The 13,372-nt window shown below is 36.6% G+C and overlaps 1 protein-coding gene across 7 annotated transcripts in view; it reads right to left on the reverse strand.

The window, feature by feature from the left end:
• The window catches only part of Bnc2 (basonuclin zinc finger protein 2), a 414,469-nt gene that overhangs the window by 267,491 nt on the left and 133,606 nt on the right, over positions 1-13,372 (reverse strand). For all 7 annotated transcript variants that reach the window (XM_090330026.1, XM_090330027.1, XM_090330029.1 and 4 more), the window contains exon 3: positions 8,069-8,269. In XM_090330026.1, the coding sequence (XP_090186152.1) occupies positions 8,069-8,269 (201 nt within the window). The remainder of the gene's footprint in view (positions 1-8,068; positions 8,270-13,372) is intronic.

Genomic DNA, 13,372 nt, shown 5'->3' on the forward strand with positions numbered 1-13,372 from the left:
ACAATGAGTTAATTTATTAAACACAAAAGAGTAGTGAATCATCCCAAGTTATGTATACTACATATTTTAAGTTGCCATTTCATGAAGTCATCCATTCATATTAGTCCTGACATCATTTCAATTTCTTTTTTAAATGTCTCATGTAACTCTTTACTAGCTACAGCTTATATCAAAATTACACTTTCTCTCTATTAAGCTACCTTTTATATCTGTTCACCTTTAAAAGAAATGCCCTTATATAGTTGTAAGTCTAAGTGAAATCCAGGAACTAAGGAAATCTAGGAATTACCTTTTATAAAAAGGGAAAAAAGAGTAAGAAGAAGAAAAGGAGGAGGAGGGGGAGAGGGGAGCAAAAATCTCTCTTCAGCTAAATACTTTCTTATACAGGCCAAGGATCAAACTGAGCGGCCTTTCAGAACCCCTGAATGATAAGCCATAGGCCTCTGATCACACTAATATTATTTCCAAATTTCAACCTGACTTAAAAAATGCTGATCCCCACTTAGAGACAATCCTTTCTGTCACTGTTACTATACATGAGAGGGTAGCTGCTGGAATAAAAGACTGACACCAGTGTTCCTTACTTATTTGCTGTAAGTGTGGGATACATTTAATTCTTTTATGTTGAGGGAACAGGAACAAAAGCCAATGAAAATAAGAAGGAATTCAGAGTAAGAGAAATAAGAGGAAAGGAAAAAAACAGGTAAAATAAAGAAGTAAATTAGGTATATGAGAAAGGACATGCTAAGTAAGGACAGAGTAACCTTGTACTTAAGTCATTAAGTAAATTTCTATCAACCAAACAGGAACAGATTTATAAATCAACACCCCTCCATGACATATAAACCCTAAAGACAGTAGCAAAATAACATTACAGCTCCAAAGTACTGAGTAAGTAAGATGTCAGCTATGCTCAAGGGAATCAGTTGTTTCAATGAATAACTTCCTGCAGTTCAAGACTATTTTTTTTACAAAGAGAAATGAAAAACTGATGGGCTTAATTAAAGAAAAACAAAAGGATATTATTTTGTTGTTAAAGGATCAATTCCTTTTTTTAATTGGAATGATGATTAATAAGCAGAGAATCTGATTTCCAAACTCGTCAGTTTGAATAATGCGTTGTTTTTCCAGGAGGATTTCCATCAAGAAAAGCTCTGTGAATGAAAGAAAAAAAAAAAGATATGGAGCCCTCCTAGTTTCCTGATCACTGCTCTCTATGGCATGAAATGCCGCATGCTGTGTTTGAACAGAATGACACTGCCCACTGTCCTCACCCAAATGAACTCTAGTCATAAATTTTTCACCTGAGGGTATGAATGTACACTATGAAATTTGCAGGGATTCCTGCAGGGGGTGTACAAATTAAAAAAAGAATCAATACTTTTATTTTTCTTCTATTCTCCAAACTTTCTTTTAAACCTGGAGAGGGAGATGGCAATACAGTCATGCTCGGTGAGGAACTGTGGGTACTCCAGATGTCACAGCACTGAGCATCATGTAGAGGACATCATCTGTACATATTATGGCTTACTGGGACTTGAGCTCATTAGAATAATTTTGTTCATCTTATTTTTTCCTATGTGTATGCTAGTTTATCTTGTAGGAGGAAATCCTGGTTGTTATTCTGGCTTACAAGGAAGCTGTTCTTTTTGCATGGCATTCCTCTTCCTTCATGCATTTTAAATTTACTACATATTAAAGTTCGTTGAAAGTGTTTCTGACTCCCTTTATCCTAGGTCCTTCAATAGATGAGGACATGGAAGCCAGCTGCTTTTCTGGAAATAAAAATGGCTGCAGTTTTGGCAGATAGAGCTGACATCAATCTTTTTCTAAGATCCTCTGATTTTTTTTTTTTTTTTTTTTTTGGTTAAGGCTTAGAGAAAGATGACTTATGGAGAGTAGCAAAAGTATACCATGAAAGAGTATTTGTATGCATGGCAAAATTCATTCATACACATGTTTAAAAAAAGAAGGCTTCCAACATGAAAGAAAATCTTAGAACCATTATGTTTTTCAACAGTACAAATAGGGAGTTGCAAAGAAAATTTCTTTCACTGAAAAAAGTCATCCCACGATTCACTCTGTTTTCTCTACTAGTACAAACTTCTGAAGAGTAATCTATGGGGGAAAGGAATCAACTTGTGGAATAATTTAAACACTGTTTTCAAAGTATGGACACAAGATAGGTGGTTTTTATTAACCAATTTCTTACCTCATTACTTTTGATGTATATTCGAAAACAGAGGACTAACTCTTTGGCTTCCCAGAGTCAGTACCTATTTATGATATCCTCTCAGAAACTCTGCTGATTGTTAAAAGGGAGTCCCACTGTAACTTCCCTAAAGTGAGTGTGTCAGGCATATAAGGTAGAGAGGAAGCAGTATTAGGATTTTTGTTTTTCATTGAAGTGATGACGCCAGCTCACTATCTGTAACAGACTGTTCCTTTGGAATCAGCTCCCTGTGTCACAATGACCTGGCAAAACTTGAATGCTTTCACTATCATTGGAGTCCTTGCAATCCTGCCTTGCTGTGACCCATTCACTTCTGCCCCAACTTCTCAGAGATGCCTTACTCAGCATCTAATTAGTTAGGAAGGATTTGCCTCGGCTCTTAACCCTGACACAGGAGTGGGAGGCTATGCTGCTGTGGAAGATCAAATCTACCCTGCTGCTGTATTAATCAATTTCCATAAAGCTATGCATGAATAATTGGATTTATCAGTGAATGTGAAGATACATATGTTATATGATTATTTTTTAATGCCTACAATTATAGATGAGATATCTATACCTTTAGGAATTAAGTTTTCAATTGTGGTTACTTGAATTACTTTAGCCAAAAGCTTTCAAAATTCTACCAACACAAATAGACCTTGTGTTTATAATATGACAGAAAGGTGAGAAATTAATTTCAAAATGACCACCTATGATGTTCAAATTTGTTAAAATGCACCGTGTTAGAAATAAATTTGAAAATTTTGGATAGGCTTCCAATAACACTGTGCACACATCTAAAAACATATGAATGTATATTTTTCATATTAACATCTACATGGAATGCTATATGCATATTCCCTACTAAATCACAAATTAAGCACCAGCAGTCCGCTTGCTAGCTATAGACTTGTAAAACAGAATCTAAAATGTAAGCACCTGACTCTACACTATGATTTATATTGTAACAATTACCCAAATATCCCTACTTTAATGCTATGGTATTAGAATGGACATTGAGAACTGTATTTAAGCTATGTCAATTGTCACTTAGACAAAAACTAAGTAGCCTGTGGGAAGTAGCCTAATAATTCAACAGGCTAAAATTGTATGCCTGTTAATACAAATATTTATCTAAGACTCAAGATCCTAAGTTTAATCCTTTTTTTTAGTTACACACAACAAATGTAAGGAGGAACAAAACTGAAAAAAAGGAGAGAAAAAGTACAGAAAGAAAACTAGAGATGGATGATGCTTGACAATGGGAGTCATTTTCAAAGACCATTAACTATCCACTGCTTTACTCAGGCTCTGATTAAGAAAGACTGTTCATTCTATGTTAAAAAGGGATGTCTATTTTGGTGGAGTTAGGCTTTGAAGAAAAATGTATTGTATGGACAAGCTATCATGAATCAAGTCACAATTAGACATCTGACTTAAAAGAAATTCTGTATACGTGGCTTTTGAATTGTTAATAAATATTCAAATAGATAAATATTCAAATTACTTTTGAGGGTCAAGAAGTCAGACAAAACCATCATTTTCACTTTAAAATATAGACCTCACGAACTAAGACTGTGCCTGTCTTTATGAACAGAAAGATCTAAAGAACTATTGGAATAAATACTCATACTGAGTGTTTTAAAAGTCTTTAGACTGGATCCAATAATGTAGTTCTTACATTCTATTCATCACTTCCCTGAATTCTACTAGATTTTATATGAATAAGAAAGTTTCTTCTATATTTTCATATCTCTGGTGAGCAGATGCTCTTGTATTAATGTAAATTACTAGTTTAATTTTTAGTTTCCTGGTTTGCCCCTCACCTATCTAGGAAATGATTTCTCTGGTGATAACTAACACATCATGCTAATGAGAGAATCTAATGCACAATAGAAAAATGTCACTACTAATAATATTTGCATGAAGTTAAATAAAGCAACTGTAAGAGAATGTCAGACAGTTGTTCTTTAATACGACACAATTTCACAATGAAATTATGTTGTTAATTTTGTTACATCATTGGGTGAATCCTAAATTACTACATAATGATACACAGTCATTTATAATTCGAACTTAGTATTTCACTCAGTCTGAAAGAGACCTTATTAAGGGATCTGCATTTTATTTGAAACATATTACATATCTCACCAATAATAAAATATAAATGCCTCTAGTAATATGTAAAATGTACCTGTATAGTTTCATTTCTGGAAAGATTTTAAACTAGATTACACTATTTCATACCTTAGATATCTACAAGAATTTGATCTGGTAGACACTCAAATATATAAAATATGTACAAAAATAGTAAACCTATCTTTTAAAAATCTAATTTTTTAAACTTGCAAAGGCAGGCTTTTTTTGTTTTTAAGAATATTTCACAAGCCTAAATTAAGGTGCTATCTAGGCTGCAGGACATGAGCAAAAGAGAGAAAGGTTTCTGGTCACTCTCGATATCCGTCACTGATCAAACTGGCCCTAGAACTCCCTGTACAGAAGTCAATAGTTATGATTTCATGGTCCTCAAATACCAAGTAATGATTCTTTTTAAGAAAAATCACTGCTTAATGTGGAAGGAAAAAATGTTATGGAGGAAGGAAAATAAAGTCAAACCAGTTGTATTCTCAAACTTTAGAGGAACATAATTAATCCTACCAACTCTAAATTGATTTTGGATTCTGAGCTTTGTTAGTATTAGACAGAATGAAAGGTTTACATTTAAAGAAATCCAACTTTGCTTATATGAAGTATAAAAGATTTTTATCTCCCACTTTCTAGCGTAACTACAGATGTAAGACTAGATTATTAAATTTCAGTATTCACAACACATTCCCCACCACAATTTTTTTCTGTTTACTGCTAGTAAATTCTCTACAGTTAACATTTTATAGTTGCTCTCCTCATCAGTCTTCTCTAATGTTTAAGGAAATGATCATGGAAATACTCATTTTTATGCCATAAATAAAATTTTGGAAAAAATGTGTCCAATAAATTTCATTCATTTCACAAGCTAAATGCATTTTTATTTTGAAATTAAAATAACCATCTAGAAAAATTTGTCTTAAAAAGAAGACACACAGAATTCTGCATGCTTGATTAAACTCACAAACTTTTACTTTTAAAAAAGCTATCTCTATATTGGTAGTGAAACCAGTAATTTTTGAAATTGATGATTCAGAGATCATTTTGAGATACTTCTCATACACATTCTCTTTCCCTCACTCTCTGTCTCAACAGCATTGATAATAAACTATAAGTAAGGAAAACAAATATTAAACATGTATACCCCATAGGCTTGGATTTAAACATAATTTGAATTTATGTTTACACAATATTTATACAAACTACTGAAGGAAAACACACATAAACTCATAGTCTCTTTTATGTGCTTCTCAAAAATGTACAGAAGGTAAATATTTAGTTACTATGAGAGGAAATAAAGGAGATTGTTAACTACATCAAAAATCCTCCAAAAAGAAAACACATTGAAATATACTTCAATCACAACACTTCTTTAAATTTTGGTTTCCTCTCTCTTTTTTTGCAATACCATACTTAATAAATAGTATAATTAATATTATATAGGTTTATATGGAACGCTTACCCATAATTTACTTCCCTATATGAAGTTACTGATTAAACATTAATTCATACAGGTACACGCAAAACAGATCTTTACTCCTCCACAGTAGAGCAGGATGCTTCTAAGACATTGTGATAGCTTAGTTGTACAAGTTTTTCTATGAGAAATTTAAAATCATTTTTCTAATCGTGACCCATCATTTATATAATTTACTTTTTATTTTGTAGCTAAAATGTTTTCCATGACTTAAAGACGCCTTAGATTCAGATCTACTTGGAAATGGGCTAGTGCCAAAGAAGCAATCTAACACCATCTAAGCGGTTCAATAGCCATTTATCAATTGATCATTATCTCTATCTGGTTTTATTAACTCTTTTCTAGCTAGAGGAAGACCTAAACCAATCTTCTTTCCAACACACACATACACATACACACACACACACACACACACACACACACACACACACACACAGAACATCCACTAACTTAAGGTAAACCTTAAGGTGACACCTAATTTTAAAAGTGTAGCACCAAGTTATTTGCTTCTAAGGTTAGTGACAACATACTCTGTGTTCCAACCACATGAGAGCCACCAGGCAGGGATGTGCTGCATAAAAATATTGCCCAAAGCATTTTGCAATGATAAGGGACATCTCTGTGAGGAAAATGAACTTTTCACTTGCAAGAATGGAAATTGTACGTAAAGAGAGTTGCTTATTGGGTGCATGTTGACTGCATTTAAATCCCAGCTTACTGTATCAGCAGTAATCAGGGTCCCTCTACAGGATGTCAACATACACCTTTATTCAGATGCATTTACCCCATCTAGAACTGTGCGGTAAAACTGTTTGCCAGCTAAACTCTACCAGACCCTGACGGCATGCACTATCTTTGGCAAATATATTTTTAAACTCACGGCCGTTCATAACCTGGAAAACTGCTTCTTTCCTTCATTATCAACAATTTAAAATAATTTAGCTCAAAGTATTTAGTATCTGTGATCTCTCACATACAAAGGAAAAATGTAAAGCGCTTACAGTGTTTCTTTTTAAATAAATGGAACAGTATCAATTTCTTAGCAATCGCCATCTACTTAAAAATCAAGGGTAGTTGTCAGTGCTGCGTGAATGATAAACTCTTGCTTTGTGTGGGTTTGGTTGTAGGCTTTTTGAAAAGCCAGACTGGGTCTGGGAGGGAGGCACCAGGGAACTTCCCTCCTTACTTGAGCACAGTCCAAGACAAAAGTTTCTGGGTTGTTTCCCCTTAGCTTCCTCTTACCCTCGCTCCCCCGCGGAGCCACAGAGCCAGCAATTGTGCAAGAGGAGCCGGGCGCACCGGGTGCGTGGATCAAGGAGCGCATGGTACGAGCCGCTGGCCTGGTGATTAATTATTTCTCCCCGGCCTCACACTCACATGTCTGCTCTCCGGCAGAACTGCACGCCAAGCTGCCTTCAGCCCAGCCTAGACTGATTGGAGCGGCCCTGGGAGGACACCGCGGCTGTGCCTTGCCGGAGTGTGAGTGGTGCGCTGACGGGCGGGCGGGCAGGCAGCGGCGGGCGGTCCGGGTGAGCGGACGGGGTCCGGAAAGGCATGGCGCGCAGTGCTGCACTGTGTGGGGAGCGCGCAGGGGCACTGGGCCAGGCAGGGCCGAGTCGGACACAGAGCCTGGACCGCGCGGCGCTGCCTACTCGCCCGCCACGCGCTCTCTCTCCTCCGCGACCTTCCGCAGTGACCAGGGCGCCGACCAGGAAAGCCTGCACAGCCTCCTCTTTCTCCCATCTGGTCTGAACCAAGCAGTTTCCAGCCACAAGAAGTCAGCCGGGCTGAAGAGGGGCCCCAGATTTTATGACTGTTGGGTTGCGGAACCTTCTCCGAGACAACAGACACTTTGACCAAGTGCTTTATAAGGATATCAAGATGCGTTTTCAGAGTGGTGACTTTTTTTTTAACAGAAAACAAAAGAAACAAAATTAAGTCTTCGCATGATCCAGACTACGAAACTTTGCAACAAATACCTCTTACTTCAGTAATCCTTTCCCTCTTGTTCTTCTAAGGAACCCTTAGGGGAACCATGAAGTAACCCTATGCATTCCAGAAACACAACATCAAGCCAAACTATGAAATGAACACATTAGAAAAAAAAAATTTAGAAAGGAAAATACAATAAACAAAAGTACACATAACAATTCAGGGTTTTTCTTTTTCAGGAAAAAAAAAAAGAGAAAGAAAGAAAGAAAGAAAAAGAAAGAAAGAAAAAAAAAACTTACCTGTTGGGACATTCTGAATAAGAGGTTAGTGTCAGCGTTTTGCCATGTCCCCATGAACCCTGGTTCAGCTGTAGTCGTTCTGGTTCCGAACTGCATGGAGTTGTCAGTACACGAGTCTCTTAAAGTCAAGTCTCTTGCCCTCTTTGGCTCTCTGTCTCTCTGTGTCTCTCTTTCTCTCACATCCACTTCTGCCTCTTCTGACTGAAAAGTGAAGGTGGATTTTTGAGCCTCTTGGCAGCCAGTAGCAGGAGTGTAGTGTAGTTAAGAAGCTGGCTGAACTGTGCATTGCATTTGGGAAAGGAAGAGATTTGGGGGAAGGAGGGGGGTCAGAGCTTTCTTTGCACCTTCTGCACAGATATCCCTATCATTTATGCATAGATTGTGACTCCCCAAGCTTGCCTTTGCTCAGTTTAACAGCTGCCTGTCAGGTGTGCAGGCAGCACTGGAGACCCAACCATCAGCTTCAAACCCTCACCACTGCATGTCATTGGATAGCAGAGCTAGGAGTCAACTGCACTGTTCCACTGTCAGGCACCAAATGACACCCTGCACAACCCCCCTCCAGATGCAGACAGATAGGCATTTATGCATACTTCAAATAGTGCCACAAGCACCAGAGTCCATAGGGCAAGGAGAACTAGTGTCCCTCCTTCCCTGGAAATGAGTCCCAATCAGAGCACATAGTATGCAATATCTGACTCCAGTCTTTAATGTGTATAAAAAAAACTGTAATGTTTAATTAAAAAAAACTATGCTGGAAGAAAACAAAATATTCAGCTGGAAGAGAATGTAAAGTTGGCTCAGTTGTCTAAATGTTAGCTGCTAAAAATCATATAGCATATGCTGGACTATTTAAAACCACAGAAATAACAGAAAAAAATATACATAGACTTGATCTTGTGCTCGAAAGAGTAAATAAGTAAACTTAGCAGTGGAACATAGAAGACATACAATAAACATTTGCACAATATATTCTACTTAATATCTAGTAACTCAGGCCACTAATTACAAAACTAGAGGTTAAACAATGATAAACTGAACAGCAAAGAAAAATAAAGGCCTTTTAAAGCTCAAAAACAGAACAAAAATCCTTGTTAAAGTTATTGGATAAAACATCCACAATATCCACTCAAATCATAAAAAAAGAAAAAGATGAAAAAAATGTCTATCCCATTTGAGGCAAAAAATAAATACATAATCACCATTTTTTCATTTAAGCTCTCTATAGAAAATTCTACAATGTTCTCCTGTCTGATGAAATATAGCCTTGATAGCAGGTAATATTTTTAATTAAACCATCTTAAAAACAAAGCACCTATTTATTAGATTGTATATATCTGCCTTATTTATGGCAAAGCAGAACTGAACAAAATGCACTGTACATAAACATTGTAACTTCAAAAGGGAAAGCTAAATTCATGCCATCTCATAAAAGTAGTCAGCAGGAAAAAGCCATCCTTCCTAAACTTAAAATGTAAGATACATTAATCTTCAACCACCTACAAATATTGAGGACAAATGTACCACTCTCCTTACTCCTTCTTAACTAAAGAATAACAATAAACCTTACTCTCGGAAACAACAAAAGAAACAGAAAAGAGCTTCAATGGCAGCTCTGTGTCATTAGTGGACAATGAGAAAAGATGAGAAAACGTACACTATGTTGACACAAATGTGCCTTCCCCTCTAGAACCGACATCTCCTGAAAGCTTTTCTGTTAAACTTCCCTCTAGTTCACCACCATTAAGCACAAAAAAGTCTCAAAAGAAGCAAATTCAATATCTGAGAGGAAACAAACAAGAACCCAAAGAATTGTTGCCTTAAAATATATTAAGTCCACCTGTGGTCAATAAAAATATTCTTCAAAGGGGGAGGGCAGGAAAAGCCCCTATGAGTCAATTGTCAACTGTGACTGTACCTTTACTGCTAGCTATTACCCACTTAAACTCCCTCTAAAATTTGCTAGCCTCTTGATTTCTGAAGTGGCACTCAGTGCCTCAGTCAAGCTGCCTGCTCAGCTCCTGACCTTCCCACTAATGGCTGTTATTTGTGGGAGGCTTAAGGACACTGTCAATAGCAAGCTTCCTCCTAGCTCCACTCAAGCTCTGCTGTATCCCTTTTGCCTGTGTATATTCTCCCCCCCCACCTCTCCCTCTCTACCCCCCTCTCTCTCTCTCTCTCTCTCTCTCTCTCTCTCTCTCTCTCTCTCTCTCTCTCTCTCTCTCTCTCTCTCTCTCTCTCTCTCTCTCCTCCACCTTTTTCCTCTTCTCTTTCACTCCCTCTTCGGCTTTTTCCACACATACACACACACCCTGCGCCCTTATTTTCCCCTCTTTCCATCCAACAGTCCTCTCCTTCCCAGGTATGCTACCCCCTCTCCTCAACACACACACACACTAACAACACAAAAATCAACTGGCATGCAGCAGCAAGCACCTGCAGTAATAGACTCTTTTATTAAAACTGTTATTCTGCAAGACTTGAAATTCCCTGTGGACCGGGCCATGTCAAAGCCGATATAATTAACTAGAGGCTCAGCAACGGATCAATTACCAGACAAGCAAGTGATAGTGAAATCAATGAAAGATCATCAGCCACATTATCAGTGTTGCAACTCATTAGGGCAAAACTGAGAAATGTGCTCAAAGCGAGCCCAAGCAAGGTGGCATTACAAAACAAAGGGCTAATTTGGAGACCCTGCTGTGAACAATCTGTAACAGAATTAGCCTTTTTTCCCCCTAAACTGCACAGCTCCATAACTAAATGTGACAGACTGAGAGCAGTTTATTAAGACACCAACCCCAAGTTTATTTAGTTCATAAACTCTCTCCTAGAAAATCAATACAGTCTGTACAGGGTTATTAGGCTGACTAGCTAATACATCCAAATCTAGTCTGCCCAGCCAGCAGTCTTCTGACAAAATGCTACCCAGAATAGGCAGACTGAGTTCTCAGGTAGCAAGGTCTAACCTAACATGTCTACAATACAACTATTACCTAGATTTCATTGCCAGAGCCACACCTTAAGTATGTTTTAAAAAAAATTGCTCCAACAAATATGTCACATTACACCTGATAAATGGATTTGGTCAAACAAAATCTTAGCTAGCTCCTTAAGAGTACTTTGCGGGAAAGACAAGCTTTGGTACATTAAGAAACAATTCAAAGTATTTTATATATCATGCTTTGGAGATTTTAATTTCCTGACTTATTTTAATAACTTTTAAATACAAATGTGTATATTCCAAAAATATACAAACTGAATTTGGCACTCAGCTCCATGTAGAATGTAAAATGTGGAATCCTTGATCATAGGGCAATTCTCTAATAAGCAAGAGAATTGTATTAGGGACACAAGTCTCCCCTTTAAAAAATTACAAGGCCTTCCTTTTGAGTCCTTAAACTGTCTCTAGATGGATTTTGAAATCATTCTAGAAAAATCTGCAGTGAAGTTATTTAAAACTAAGACAGTTAGATGAACATCACTTTCACAGTAATTGCTCTTCCTCACACTTCCTGATAGTGAGAGAAGGACTGTGTAAATTAAGAAGCAACCAACTGGGTCTGATGGCATCTAAGTTTTTAAAGACATTGTAGGAATGTAAAGAATACCTCCCAATCACAGCAACACACAACCAAAAAACAAAGTAAGAACCTCAAATGCATTTTACAACAGTAAAATAGACTGGAGGACTGAAAGGCACAAAGGACAACAGCTTTTGGAAATGATTCCTGATGTTTATGTTTTGATGTTTAAAATGTTCCAAGAAAAGGATTGTTGTACTTAAAATGATTCACTATAATGTACTAGATCTAAGACACTAAATACTAAACTTTAAAAAGAAAACCACTTTTATTTTCACAAGACTTTAATAAAAATCCAATTTACAGACCACTGCAATTAGAACTTTTCCCTGCAATTTTTGAGCTGCACCTATCTGGTATTACATAAGTCATGATTTCAGCCATCTTAAAAAGTCAGATATATACATTCTAAACCTTCACTGTGTGTTAATGTTTTATATAGTAATTAAAAGTTGTAATTACAGAAAAATTTTACTTTTCAAGCTCTTTTTGCATATAACTGTAACTACATACTGTGCGCATGTACCCTCAATGAGATCCAATTAGTTACAAAGAATTTGCATTTTAGTTAGTGTGGGATAACAAGACTATAGGGAGGCAATGCAATTCCACCAGCAGAGTAAGTAAGTATGTTCTTTCTTGTTAGCTCTGTAAGCAAGAATTCCCACAACTGACTGCTTAAAGTGTTACTTACTCTTTTCAACATTTTGGTATAGAGGTGGGTTTGAGGTCTATCCTTCTGTTTTCTAAAAATAATAAAATAAACTCATATAATGATACAAAATTGGCCACAATGCCAGAAGTGAATGAAAGAATTTTACTTTGCATATGTTTTATGGGATGTTTGTTTTTTCACAGGAGGAAATTTTGCATATTCTTTTAATACTTCATGTCTTACAAACTCATTGCTTTCCCAAAGTAAGTTCTGTACCTAGAAGAAGACAAACTTCACTAAGATACTGTTATGTAAATATAAAGAGCTTTGTGATAGAGGCATACATGTACTATACTGAGAAAGTATACACTCCAGGGTTTTTGGTTATTTTTTTCCCGAGCTTCTAGCACTGTAAACCCTGAGCAAATATAAAATAAATGTATAGTTTGTGTACACAATTAAAGTAGCAGTTCTAGGACTCTGCTGGTTTACAGAATAATACCTGTAATTCCCTGGGTTCAGTTCAGCAGCTGTTAACTGATTCTGTAATATGTAATGACAGTAAACTGGCCTTTGCACTTCTTTTATTCACTATTCATTTTCACGGCTTGGTTAAGTACAGAGCTGGGTTAAAGATCAGTGGTTTTTCATGTGACACATGCTGGTATTCATTTAATGGCTTGTCAAGACAAAACTGTCCCTGTTCTTGCCAAAATAATAAAAATGACGCTCCATGTCGCATGACAATCAGCACTTCCTTATGGTGAAACAACTCAAGCTTTTGTAACTCATTTATTTTATAGAAAAAACATGCTGAATGGTTATCCAGTCAGGAAAATTTCAACGTTTTCCCATTTTTAACTCGAGCAACATATAAACTAGTTTCTAATCTAGTCAAATTTTACAATGTAATAGTAATGTTGAAGCTCAAATTCCTAATGCATTAAAGTATATAACTTAACATATAGAAATTATGCAGAAGCAGCAGGCTAGATTCAGTAACAGAGGTAGGGCAAGCAATTGAAAAAAATGTCATTTTTCTTGAGAACTAAGTATAGGTCTCGC

The sequence above is a fragment of the Megascapheus bottae genome, chromosome 3 (assembly GCF_031878675.1).
Source record: "Megascapheus bottae isolate mThoBot1 chromosome 3, mThoBot2.hap1, whole genome shotgun sequence".
NCBI classification, from domain to species: Eukaryota; Metazoa; Chordata; class Mammalia; order Rodentia; family Geomyidae; genus Megascapheus; species Megascapheus bottae.